At 34.8% G+C, this 14,354-nt stretch overlaps 1 protein-coding gene and 1 long non-coding RNA gene across 2 annotated transcripts; both read left to right on the plus strand.

Moving 5' to 3' along the window:
- The first annotated feature begins 973 nt into the window (after positions 1-973).
- On the plus strand, positions 974-3,899 carry LOC108859788 (delta-9 acyl-lipid desaturase 1). Its single transcript, XM_018633698.2, has 5 exons — positions 974-1,377; positions 1,970-2,110; positions 2,196-2,336; positions 2,483-2,589; positions 3,522-3,899. The coding sequence occupies exons 1-5, from the start codon at positions 1,054-1,056 to the stop codon at positions 3,718-3,720; spliced, it is 912 nt and encodes a 303-aa protein (XP_018489200.1). The 5' UTR covers positions 974-1,053; the 3' UTR covers positions 3,721-3,899.
- A 4,324-nt stretch (positions 3,900-8,223) lies between these two features.
- LOC130512845 (uncharacterized) lies at positions 8,224-9,526 on the plus strand. Its single transcript, XR_008946450.1, has 3 exons — positions 8,224-8,734; positions 8,826-8,929; positions 9,317-9,526. It is a non-coding gene; the product is annotated as an uncharacterized LOC130512845 (long non-coding RNA).
- The last annotated feature ends 4,828 nt before the right edge of the window (positions 9,527-14,354 follow it).

The raw sequence follows: 14,354 nt of genomic DNA on the forward strand, positions 1-14,354 counted from the left end.
TTGCAAATCTCTATTCGACAGCATGTGTGTGTTTTGACCATTCTGTGATTCTTGTTGGAAAAATATATTTGGACAACAATAAGAAACATATTACTTTTTTTCCAAAATAGCGCACAAAAGATTGAAAACATTATGTTGCGAACACCACTTTCGAATCTACTCGGTTAACAGTCTCCAACTCAGGTTCTATGCAGATATGCATTGAACCAGCATTCATACAATTATAAGAAATACTAAAATAGTTCTTTTTTTTGTTGGTATTATATAGTACATGTAATGTATATATAATAAATTAAACAGTCAATATCGAGCTCCGTGTCAGCTTTATGCTTCCAGGCATCATCTCTAGCTTCCAATAGCAATAATATTAACAAGTTAATGAAACTGTTATGACGACTAACGTCCAACTGCAACAATATACATACTCGACGGTAAAGTGGCTCTAGAGAAAGGAATTAACCTATGTAGGTAGTCAGTTTCGAACAATGAATAAAAGAACAAGTTCACAGACTCTCGTTCTTAGGTTACATATCAGTTTTCACATACATAACCTAGAACGACACTACTTCAGTTCGTCGCTTTGATTTTATGAGGCAAGTTGAGAGAGCCACAAAAAGAATATGTATATATAGTTACATGCATCGTCTATCTATGGATTGTAAAAATATTTTAAATAACTAATAAGTACAAACACAGCAAGTTAATGTAGCTAGTATTAACGACTACGTCCCAACTGTGACAAGCCAAAAATTTACACACATAAGATTAAAAAGGGAGCATGCACACAAGGCAAAGGCCAAATCCTCGTGCCCCACAATTTCGAATCACGCCTTAATCCCCCGGAAAGCTAGGCACGTGTCTGTGCATGCATTAGAGAATAAATTACGGCGTCCATTAGTAAGTCAGTCCACTCTATTTAATTTATCAACCCTTCCCCTCCAAGTTACTATAAATAACAACGATACTCATTCCCAACCTTACACACACAAAACCATCACAGCACTCTTTGTCCAAGAGTCTTTTAGTTTCATCTACTTACAAAAATACTACAAAATGTCAATGGCGTTGGAGGAGGAAAACCACCGGAAAAATGTGGAGGACAAGGCTGAGATGGGGAGGAGAAAGAGAGCAATTTGGCAAAGGAAGTGGAAGAGACTGGACATTGTGAAAGCTTTTTCTTCTCTCTTTGTGCATTTCCTCTGTCTCTTAGCTCCTTTCAATTTCACTTGGCCAGCTTTACGGGTTGCACTCGTTGTCTATACGGTGGGTGGACTCGGTATCACCGTCTCTTACCACCGTAACTTGGCTCACCGGAGCTTCAAAGTCCCTAAATGGCTCGAGTATTTGTTTGCTTATTGTGGCCTCCTTGCCATTCAGGTTCGATCTTTTATTTTCTATTTTTGTCACTTTTTTAGTTTAACAATCTTTTATTTGTTTTATTAACAACATGCATTTGAACCCTACTAGTTACCAAATCTGAGATATTAGTCCAAATTATTAGTCTTTTAGTTTGATACTCAGTCTGCAACACTTTTCTACCTCACATATGTTTTCGTAGTCCCGAAATTCCATACTCAACACGAGTACAGTAGAACCTACCCAATTTCTTAATTCGCTTGACCGGTTGAGTTATACTAATATATATATATATATATATATGGGATCACTGGCAGCATCAATCTTTTTAAAAGCTATTATTAATCACAGTTTTGTCAAAATAAATCATAGAATGTAACAAATCTTATGTCTGATCTTGTGTGGACTCGTAAAGAAGAAGAATACTCAACCACTAACCTTTTAGATTTAACATTTATCAGACTATTTAATATTGCCCATGCTAGTTTAACTATTTTGGGTAGCTATTATAGTTTATACTATGAATTCTTGGGCAACCTATAAATCCTTAAATCCTTTTAGTATTATTTAATTCTGTCATAAACAATGAACATTGATTTCATTTTTGCAATAGGGAGATCCGATTGATTGGGTGAGCACACATCGATACCATCACCAGTTCACAGACTCGGATAGGGACCCCCATAGTCCAAAGGAAGGCTTTTGGTTCAGCCATCTCCTATGGCTATTTGATACTGGTTATCTTGTAGAGAAGGTATTTAACTATTGGGGGTATTAATTAACAAGATTTAGTTTACTAGATCACAATCAAAGTTTAATATCATATTCTAATGGCACAGTGTGGGAGAAGGACAAATGTGGAAGACTTAAAGAGGCAGTGGTACTATAAATTTCTTCAAAGAACGGTCATGTACCACATTTTAGCATTTGGTTTCCTCCTCTATTACTACGGTGGTTTGTCTTTTCTTACTTGGGGAATGGTAATATTTTACTCTCTTATCTTATTTTTATTTTTTTGCATTTTATTTTTGAATTGCTTGCCAAAAAATCGTCAGAACAACTATCTATATAACTAATGCAGGTATTGAGTAAAAATGATAAATAATTGTAATATTGGCGTTTGTAGGGTATTGGGGTAGCAATGGAGCATCATGTGACTTGCTGCATCAACTCTCTTTGCCACATCTGGGGAAGCCGAACCTGGAAGACCAATGACACTTCACGTAACGTTTGGTATGTATGTCTCTGATCAATAATAATTATAATGAGTGCATATACTAGTGTCATTTCTATAGGTATATACAAATCCTTCACTCCCTAATTTCGAGTTATAAAATATATCGGGATTTCTATTTGGCCATAGATAATTAATATTTTGAGCTGGTTAAACGAAAGATGCCTCAGCCAACTACTTCTGTTTGATAAGGTTGGTGAAGATATTAAATTTCACATTCTCCAAGAAACGTTTAATTTAAACTAGTACTTAATTTGACCAACTAGGAAAAACAATACAATAGTGAGTGATATGCAGATGAGTACAAATTGTCTGAAATAGAAACTCTTCTGGGCCAATTTCAAAGGCATTTATTTAGTTCATCATCCATAAAACCCTACATACATAATATACATTTTGACTTTGTTGTTTTTGTCTAGTCCATCTCAGTTAATACCACGTATATTGTTCAAAATAGTATCTTTTATTTTTCAAGTAGATCATTTTTTTCAGTGTTTGATTTAAGAAATAATTGTAAGATTGTACACAACGCAAACAACTTTTAAACTGTGGTTCATATTTGAATTTAAAAATCAACAAATATTTAACATTAACAATTATTTTCTTAGACTACGAAGTAAATACACTTTAAAGTTGAAACAATATTTAAGCTGATAAATGAAAATAAAGTGAATATATTGTTTTTGAAGCTACTATTTGTAACACAACCAGTCGAAGAGAAAGGTCCTATATATAGATTTCCCCCGAAGTTTCAGACTGATCCAAAAAATATTTTGGTCCCTGACTCGCTAAGACAGAACATTAAGTATATTTGACAAATAAATAAATGGGGGAAGGTCTATGCATGCATGCTTATATTTTATATATGGCAAACATATAATGATAAATTCTTTTTGAAGAAAATAATTAAGTGGTAGGAAATGGTAAATAGGTGGCTATCTGTCTTCTCGTTTGGAGAGAGCTGGCACAACAACCACCACGCGTTCGAGTCATCTGCGAGACAAGGCTTGGAATGGTGGCAAATCGACATCTCTTGGTACATCGTCCGCTTCCTCGAGATTATCGGTTTGGCTACTGACGTTAAGCTCCCTTCAGAGAGTCAGCGACGTCGTATGGCTTTGGTTCGTTGAAAATGGAGAATATTACAGCTCGATTTCTCGTCTCCGTTAAGTATACGTTAATATCTACGTACGCTTAAAGTTTTAGGTAACGTAACACTTGTAATAACATTGTGATATGCGGTGTTTTTCGTTGTCATGTCGTGTGTGGTGTTGGAACGAACCTGCTATATGATAAAAGTTACAAACTACGATGGTGAGAGAATTGAAGCTTTAGTTGACAAAACACAAGGTTTCATTAAATAAAATAGAAAATCAAACGTCTATGACCAAACTTAAAAGGCTAAAACGCAGCCAGACCTACTATGTAGTACTTTATCTATCAACCATCAATTTCTACAGACCCCAAACAAACTCAAAAAGAGAGCTCAAAACAAAACTTTTATTACGCTTAACTCTAGCCCGCAACTCTAGTATCCACAAACTTCGAAAATGAAACATTAACGCTTCATATATGAATAAGTAGTATATACTGAAACCTGCCAACAAAGTGTGCACGGAAAGTTTATATTAAAACGTATTAATTGATGATTACGCTGTATAAGGAATTTTGAAGTGTGAATAGGTGATATAATATAAAACAATACAATAACGAAATATTCTCAAGCAAAGTAATAGCTAAAATTTCGTCTTCTCTTATTTTTATACTGGTATTACATTCTTGCTAAATTCTAAGATAGTGAATAAATACTATATCAAAAATAATTATAGAGGAAACAAGCTTAAAGTCTAAATGATGGACTCTCACGATGATTTAAAACTGAACCAGAGTTTGACCCGCACGCATGCACGGATTTGATTTTGACATTTTTTTATAAATTGTTTAGTGACATTTTTACACATATAATTTATTTAGATATTTTTAGGTTCATACAAATTTATCCAGACTTTAAAGAATTCAAATTGAAGACTGTTCAAAAAAATTTAATATCCAAACATAGTTTAATTTTAAAATCCAAAAACTCGATACTCGTAAAAATCGATTTGTAATGTATATATGAATGTCATGTCTAACTGATTATATAAACAAATAAAATAATTTTGTTAATCGGTTTGAATTCTTATCATTAATAGAATAATTTCATTTAAATACGTGAAATTATTTTGATTAATACGTAAAATAAATGTCATCAAATTATTATGGTAAATATAATTAATGAAATAGTTTACAAGAGTGAAAAATAATTGCAAAATATATAATAAAACAATTAAATGAAAAAAAATAAATAAACTGGTTAGAATTATTTAAAAAGAAAATGAAATCTATAGTAATCCACTTAAAATTAGGTAAGTAGTATTTTGTAATTCAATTTTAATGAAATAGATACATTCGTAGATATAAATGTTTCCAAAAATGTCAAGAGGTATCAATATGCGTGTAATTTTATGAAGTAAAAGCCTTCGTAAGCTATTAATGTATTAATAGCTACAAATGTCCATGCTTGTACATGTGCTTATTATGCTTAGCTCGAAATTCTCAGAGTAACCAATCAATTATCAGCATTACGTTCTCGTTCCATAGAAACTTGGCTCATCGGAGCTTTAAGCTACTACCTAAATGGCTTGAATATTCATTTGCTTATTCTGCCATTTTTGCGCTTCAGGTAAATATCATCTCAACTGAAAGCAAGCATGATACACATATGTATACTCAGTTATTTCATTTATTTTTTTGGAAAGGGTCATCCAATAGATTGGGTGAGCACACATAGGTTCCATCACCAATTCACAGATTCGGATCGTGATCCACATAGCTACGGCGTGATCATTCATGATCAAACATCATCCCAGACTCGTGCATCACTCCCTTTTTGATCGTCCTCAAAACTACTTTTTTGCTGCCTTCAAATTATTTTGGTTTTAGATTGTGCAATTCCAATATCTCTCCACTTCTCATTGTGTTTCAAGGTGTGGAAGAAATCTCTGGCATTGTCTGTGTTATATAGAAGAAAGGATGGTTACTTTCTAACCATTGCATCATTTCAGTATTAATTTTGGCCATTTGATTTTTTCAATGGTCCAGATCAGACCATTCGCCTATGGCAGTTGTCAGACATCATGGGCTTGCTAAGCCACTCTTGGACATGTCCAAACCAAGCCCAAACCAATCACCAAGCCCTTTACCCTATCCTAAGAGCCCACCGGCCCATCACCACACATGGGTTGTCCACATGGTCCGACCATAATCCGGACCCGGCCCAACTTCACAAAACTTGAACACTCAGTCCAGTTGAGTTGAGCTGATCTCCAGCTGATCCAGCTGATTGAACTAGTCCTTCCAGTTTAGGGGACTGACACATTCTACCTGAGCTTCATCCAAGCTTCGTCCAGCTGGTTGAACATCTTTGTTTTGCATCGCTTAGCTGCTATACACTTCATACAGCTTGATATCTTCATCTTATTCAATATGTCTATGTCGTTTGATCCATTCTTTGACCTTGACTAAACTTTCCAATGATATATCTTGATCATTCATCTCATCCCACTTTGTTCATGATCTATTCTCATGATCTAAACCAATACAGCTCATTTCTGTCGAAATGTCTAGGCCCTATGTCCAATTCTAGGATTGGGGATACTACACTATCAATGGAAATGACCTAAAATAACCTCCTTTTAAGAACCCATGAGTTAATGTTGCTCTAACTACGTACATGTTGAAACCATGCATATAAACGTAAACAGTGTGGAGGACGTGACAACGTGATGGACTTGAAACAGCCATGGTTCTATAGGTTTCTACGAAACACAATTGGTCTCCACATCATGACGTTTTGGACCCTCGTCTATTTGTGGGATACCTTACCTAACTTGCGGTGTGGTAAGAGCATCATTAACCCAAGTGGTTTAGAAGAGAGGTGCTTAAAATTTTTTATTCTTTTTTTAATTTTTTTTTATGTGATTTAAAAAAAAAAAAATTAAAAACCAACCAATCGCGGGCCACCACATGTTAGTGGAACCCGCATACTGTTGAAAAACCATCCAAGATCGTAGCTTATATCTTTATATATAAAGTACAGTTTCTATCCCTCTTGGGGTGTCCACCTAGGATGCCATGTCACAAACTCGAATCATGTAAGTGTGACACGTGTCTCTCTTTAAAAAAAAGTTCTTCCGACCACGGCTAATCGATTTGAGTTCTCCTAATCTGTATCAAAGTCCGGCACCATTACAGAGTCAATTGGATTCATGCATCTTCATTAAGGCTCGCATTTACACTGATTCCCCTCTCCTTACATGATTTCCGATTCAAGCAACATCATCATTCAGTGAGCTATAAATATGTGAGTCACCTTCCATGAATTTCACCAGTCCATTCTTCTAAATTATTTCCGGAAAAAAAAAATCCGAAATAGGAGTAGCAAGGGCTTTTCAGTCATTCGCCGTTTTGGAAACCGGCTCCACTGTCGAAGCGCGTCACCTGAGGGTTTTGGAAGGCTCGAGGCGGCAAGCTTGGATCTCTACATGCGACCCCTCAACTGAAATAATTCTGATGAAATCCCTTACGGTTCTCCTAAAGAGGCGAAGAGCAAAGAAGCTGCACACTAGCTTCTTTTTCTTTCAGTCTAAAGAATGGTGTCTCTTTTGGGCATCTTGACCTGTTTTTAGTTTGGTATTTTTCTGAGTCATTCTTTAATTAAAGCTTAGAATCCATGTCTTTACTTCTCTTTTTAGATTTATCGGTTTTATTTAATTTGGTTCTCCAGCTTCTGTTGTTTCTTTTGAGATTTCCACCAAATATGTTGTAAAGTTCTCCTTTTTGTCAAATTAAATCAATTGTACTTCTTTTAAAGACTCCAACGCAATCAAGGCTTTAAGGACATTCCTTTGGATTCTGCTTTAGGTACTTGTATAGATATTCATAGTTGGATCTGAGTTTCTGAGTAAACTGAATATTTTCCTGAAAAAGTGATTAAAAACAGTTAATTCATACTTTGTTTAGTTTGGTTCTACTGACTTTCAGACTAACCACCAGCTTTTCAGGTTTGAATCAGTTGGATTTGTAATTCTAATATTGGTTACAATGCTTTGTCTTAAACTTCCTTTTTAACCTGTTGGACAACTATCAAGTTTTCAACTTGAACCAAAATAAATCTAAATGGCGGAGACTGATAGCTCTGTCCCTTTTCAGGGCATAACGAACAATGTCATTTGGAGACTCAAATCCTACAAGAATGATTGGATCGGTGGCTTCAGAGCTGGATTTAGGCATGTTCCTGTCTCTTCTCTTTTGCTTTCACAGAATCTGTTACTGCTTGAGAGAGATAAGGTTGATCTTCATTTATGAAAAAAAACTAGGATTCTAGCACAAACAACATACATATTCTTTGCATCTCTGATTCTTGTAATTACATCTGGAGAACAGTTAGAGAGAGATACTGATACATGAGATTGACACTTTTTCTCCCCCACTTACTATATTTCATGTTACCAAGTGTAACAATAAAACTATCAACTTGTGTTTTCTTTCTTTTGCAGTTGTCCAGCAGGGAAGATCATAACAGTTCAAAATTTAGTGTCGACAGCATTGTGTGGAGTGATACACCTTCATCTTCAATTTCGCCAAGGGCATACATGATTTGGTATCAAAGTTAAGAAGTATCATCATACTTTTTGCTATAACCTCACTAAAATTATGAGCTCCCAAATAAATAAGTGCCCGTGTAGCTGATCTAACTAAAAAAATAGTTTCCTTAGCTTCGTAATAGATTTCCGTTACAGTAATTATTCTCCTTCTATCCAATTTTGCTGTTTAGATGAACTAGGCTTCAGCAAACATCATAATAGGAAAACAATCTGAACAGTTACACTCTACTTACTCTTACTATTGTTTTTAAAGAATTTGTGCTGGACTTGAAAAGTTAAGCCTGATTTCTTCTATGGTTTAACCATCCTAAATTAGATGATTTGTGCTGCACTTTAAATTTAATAGATCATGTCTGCGTTGGATGGCTTAATGATTCCAAGGAATACATAGATGCTAGGAAAGCCATGGACGACGTTGGGATCTGATTCTGAAGATCAGGTGCTTTCCTTTTAGTTGTTTATTTACATGCTCAGACATAAGTAAAACTCTACTTACATTCTAATTTTGCCGGGTGCACTCTTCCGTATAGTGTATACATTCCTTCCTCTAGGGAACATCATGCTTGCAGAGGGTCAAGAATCAGAAGCTTCAGAACCTAAGGACGAGAAATCATGGTTCCATCTAAGCATCAAGGTTGTTTACGCTAATGCTAAGGTAAGGCTTCGCCTCACTTTATTCACTCATATTTAACCTTAAACTGAAGCATATTTAGATACCAGTAGAAAACTTTTTAGTATATGAGTTATGACAATGTATTTGGTAGCAAGAATTCATCTTTGAGAGACGTTAAGCGACATTGTGTTAGGACTCCACGTCTTATCATTGATCTAATTAAGCTAGGAGTTTTAACTCTATCTGATCAGTTCAGTATCCTTTTATTTATTAGGTATGCTCTTCGTTGATGCTTTCGATCTCTTAGGAAGAAATGAACATTTGATTGCATTAAAGCAAAATTTAATCATATATTTTAAAAAGAAGGGGGATACTTTGTTGAGACTTCCAATATCTTTTTTTTGTCAGCTCCATCACCAGGCGAGAGACGTTGTTTTCAGCAGCTCGGTATTGTCTCACCAAGAAGCATTGTTAATATATACATAGCTGCAGAGAAAAATTAAAACTCAACTTTTTTCGCCCCATAAAAGCCATAGAAATCTTTCACGATCAATGGTTTAACAAAGTTTCCTTATTGTGTTCTCTTTGGCTAGATTTCGTTTGATTTAACTTATAATACTCCAGATTTTAATTTAGAGAAGTGTTGTGAGTATTAAAACACTATAAAATCTTTCAACTCTAAATCAAATCAACGACAATATTGAGTATCCTCACATATCATTTTTAGTTATATAATTCAAATTTGGTGGAAACAACACTAATCTATTAACATAATCATACTCACAATCAAATGAACATCAAAGAAAATTTACACAAAAAATTATATCTTTGATAAACGCAAATAGATCACATCCCGTCCGTAGGGCGGGTTTCCCCTAGTAAGCCATAAAAGAGTTGGTTGTTTCAATTGATTGGGACCCACCTCATATTTTTATTAATTTTTTGGTAAACCACTCACCGTAATGCGTTAAAAATGATCTAAGAAAGTTTTCTTGTATTAATGTGATAGTGAAAGGATAGTATTATTTATTTGTAACCGCCCAATATAATTCTTAGCTCAACAAGATGTTGAGACTAATCTCAATATCAAGAATAAACATTCAAGAGTCCACATTCAAAGTCAATAATGGCCGGACCAACCAATGTTTTGAAAACCGGACCGGACACCAACTCGGTTAAACTACTGGTTGACTGGTTAGACCGGTTCAACTGGTCGAACCAGATTTTTTATTTATATAAAAATATATATAATTATATATTTATACTATATAAACTTTACTTTTACATATAATATTTTCTCTATTCTTTTTTTATTAACTCAAAATAAACAACAAACATAAATCATATTTATTTATTTTTACAACTAACATTTCAAATTTAAAGAATATGGTAGAATAAAAATAGTATATGAGAGTCAAAAATATATTTTTCATATTTTTTCTTAGAAAAATAAAAAATCAATTAAATAGTGATAGTTGAACACTAATTATAAAATATTAAATTTTAGTTAGTAATAATTAAAACACTTAATTATATGTTAACTTTTAAGAACTGGGTTTTAAAATTAAACCGGGTCACCGGTTTTACCGGGTTTCAGCCGGTGTTACTGGTTTTTATCAAATCCGGGTTTTAAACCGAACCGGACTCGGCTTCTTCAGCGAGTCACGGTCGGACCGGTTCGACCGGCCGGTCCGATCCGGTTTTCAAAACACTGTGGCCAACCCTTTCACTACATATTACATCTGTATTTAGAGTTTAGTGTTTAAAATTAAAAGTTTTGTTCGATAAGAAACGGGAAAAGCTTCTCATTTATCATCGACCAATAAGTCATATATATACATGATACATGTAGTTATCTAAACTATAAGATAAACACCAAAGGGGAAGTGATAAAGACGAAACAGAATATGTCGATCATATATATCGGTACATAACACTCCCCCTTGATCGACACATTCGGTTCAGGGTTCATTCATGCTTTTGATGTTGCCTCATTAAAACCTCTCCTGGAAAACCCCAAAACCAATGTGGCAAAATGGGAAACCAAGGACATGAAAAAGAGTACAACACATGAACTCTCCCTGATGAATGCATCACTGTAGTTGACGCATTCCCATCTGGTATCCGAGTCTTCCTGAACGTTGAAGCTGCTTGTGATTTGATGAAGATGATCAACTGGATTCTCCTTTAATGAACTGGTAACACATGGACGTCTTGGTGTGTTTGGAACTCCATAAAGGTGTGGTCAGGATGTACACCTTTGTTGCTGATCACTCCTTGTCTTGGTCGGACTGATGGTGCTTCGAACGGTGCTCGGATGGACTTATAATCTGCAATAAAACTTTACTTGCAGGTCCTTTTCATGTTCCACGGGTTCTCTTCGGTTATATGGCTTTATTAAACCGTGGACACTTTAATATACATTGAGTCATAGACCCAAAACACATACGAACCACTTTACTTCATATCTTTTGTTCATTCGGACTTATATCTCTTCGTACGTGCCAATGGCTTTATCCATTGTAACCAATCTTTCTTTATTTTCTTTTGTCGATCCATGTTAAGCTATAGACCTTGTCTATACACGTCCATTACCATGAGTGTCTAAGGTCATACCATTAATAATTATTTGCTGCAATGGAACTCATCAAACTATGAATTCGCAGTCAAATACACTCATGTCCTTTATACATGGTTATCAATCTTTTCTTGCCTTTAGCAATGCTTTATTCATTAAGCCACGTCCAGATATGCTTCTGGTCATTATCTCAGATTATGGTCCTTACTTTAGGCGTGTTGATCTTTATCATACACACTCACACACGGCTATAATTTTCTGCAGTTTTACCATATGTAAAACATAGCCTTTTTAATCAATTGATAACTTGTATCATTGAAACTTTTGAACCATTTATCCTTTCTTTCGGTTGGTCTTTATCATGATCACAAGGAATTATAATATTTTATGTATGGACTGACTGCACTAAGTATTTACTTAGTCTTTCATATTATTTACAGCTGTTGTATATCCAGTCCATGAACAACTTAGGAACAAAGCTTGTTCTATGAGAATTTCTTTCTCATCTTTCTATGGTACCTTTATTCTCATTATCCAGTGATCCACATACTGCTTACTACACCATTATTTCTTACTTATGTATCCAGACAAAATCAATCTTGATTTTCTGTAGTAGCATCCACCACATAGGAGCATATCTTCTTATAAATTCATTCCTTGGTCCTTGTGAGTATCCTTGTGTAATCAAGCTATACTTGAACGTCATTTAGAAGGAACATTTACACACTAGACCACGTGGTCATGTCCTTTAATCTCACTGAATTTATTATCTCACAAGATCCATTCACTGGTTTCATTCTTAGATGACGTTTATGTATGTACATGGCCATTACGCCCATCTGTCTATAAATACTTTGAATTCTTTGAACATCCCCACGTCCCTTTATTCTTTTATGAGTACTCTTACGTGGGTTCATGATCCTCAGGTTATATCTTTCAAATCTCAAGTGCTACTATCTTTTATGAGCTCTTATGTATGTAAATACATCTTTGGTGTTAACACTCTTTATCTTTAGTTTCATACTGTTCCAGACATGATCTAATTAGATTTGAGATCTTATTATCCAGGACCTTTATACCTTGCAGTTTGGCGTCCCAAACTACATGGTCTGGTACCTTAGATGTGTGGTTGGCCAACCTTATTTCTCTGTCTGAACTGATTTCACTGTGAACTCGGATTTGTATGATTCTGTGCACCTTTCATTACTTTCCGAGGTTCTTTATCATTTGGAACTTATTGGTCTATCTTTAATAGACATTGTAGCAACTTGATTGTGTCTCCTAGGACATCAAATTTCGTGGTGCTTAAGCTGGTATGACTTGGTCATTATTTTTCTTTTCGGGTCAGTGTGTCTGGCATATTTTTCTGCTAGCTTTTGTATCTTTTGATCATATTATTTTAAGACGTCTAGATCATAATCTTTGGTCTGAGGATCTTGCCAAGACACCTATGGTAAATACCATTATATTCCTATTTTACTCTTTACTCTTTACCAGCTTATAACTTTCTCATTTTAATGTTGGATAATCAGATTACTATCTTTTGCAATCTGTGTTCTTGGCCACTGATTAAATCACCCATGTTTGGCACAAGATACATTATAATTTCGTGGAGGAAGTCTTGTTTATCCAACATGTATTCCCAATCCTCATTTGAGGTTCCATTTTAAATGGCACACATATAGTGGTGGTATATTCATATTCTCTTAAGATGGTTTGTGTATATGTCTGGTTTATGACCCTTAATCATTCAGAGATGGGAATATTTATGCTCACTTGTATGGCCTGATGTAAATCAATATTTGTACATGTAATACATGTGGTGTTCCTAAGCATTGGGCTGGACGTGGATGATGTACCACCAGTGAGAGCTTTAAAGCTTTCCAGCCGTGTATATCATGGTTTTAAACCATGGAATCCGAATTTATGGTATGGTCATGGACTGTGGGTTTTAGTCCTCACTCCCCCTCATGAACATACTCATAATTTTGTGTTGCTTAGGACAGTAAAGCCTTAATTATTTTAGTGAATTTCCCTTTGTGTACATGTAACACAATGTGAGATTTTATGGGATCACTTTTGTGCCTTTATTAATTTTACATCATGTTTGGACCAAGATGGCTAATCTGGTCATGCCATAAAGTGTTTATTTCGTGGTCAACCTTACTGGTTACCATGGCTCTTTTCCTCTTTCATACTGATCCTTAGCATAGAATAAATAAGTAGAAAATATGGGTATATGCATTCATAATGCCTTAGGCGATTTTTCAAAATCTGAAAAGAACTTTTTCCTTTGCTCACTGGTTCAGAATGTAAACCATTCTTAAATCTTTATAACACAATGAGACTTATTATTTTGAGTAATTCCGTGCGCAGTGTCTTTGGGCCGTGGTGTATATATGGATTTACTATCCTTTTATTAAGATTTCTTTTGTCATTTATCAATCACACATTATTAAGCAAATCAAGCAAGATAAACATAAGACCAAAATCAATTTTATTATTGCTGTAAATTTTATAAATGACAAGCAAATCAAACAGAACATAAAACATGAAATATAAAATCAGGATGTCGAAATCTCTTTGATTCTTTAATCAATTAAGAAACCAGGCTCACTTTCCATGTTTTGCCACTCGGTCTCCTCAGATATTTTTCTTAATATTTTCATCCTCACTGTTAGCAGGAGATATCATCTTACTGTCTCTATACTGATCGTGTCTTTTCATAACTCTATCAAATTCGCTGATGGTCTCTCTCATATGCTGCTTTCTCAGCTCCTATTACCACTATGTTACATAGTTCAAGACTATATACGATATTCATTAGAGCTGAGTGATAATTGTCCACGGACTGGAAGTCCTGGAACC

Source organism: Raphanus sativus, chromosome 5 (assembly GCF_000801105.2).
Source record: "Raphanus sativus cultivar WK10039 chromosome 5, ASM80110v3, whole genome shotgun sequence".
Lineage (NCBI taxonomy): Eukaryota > Viridiplantae > Streptophyta > Magnoliopsida > Brassicales > Brassicaceae > Raphanus > Raphanus sativus.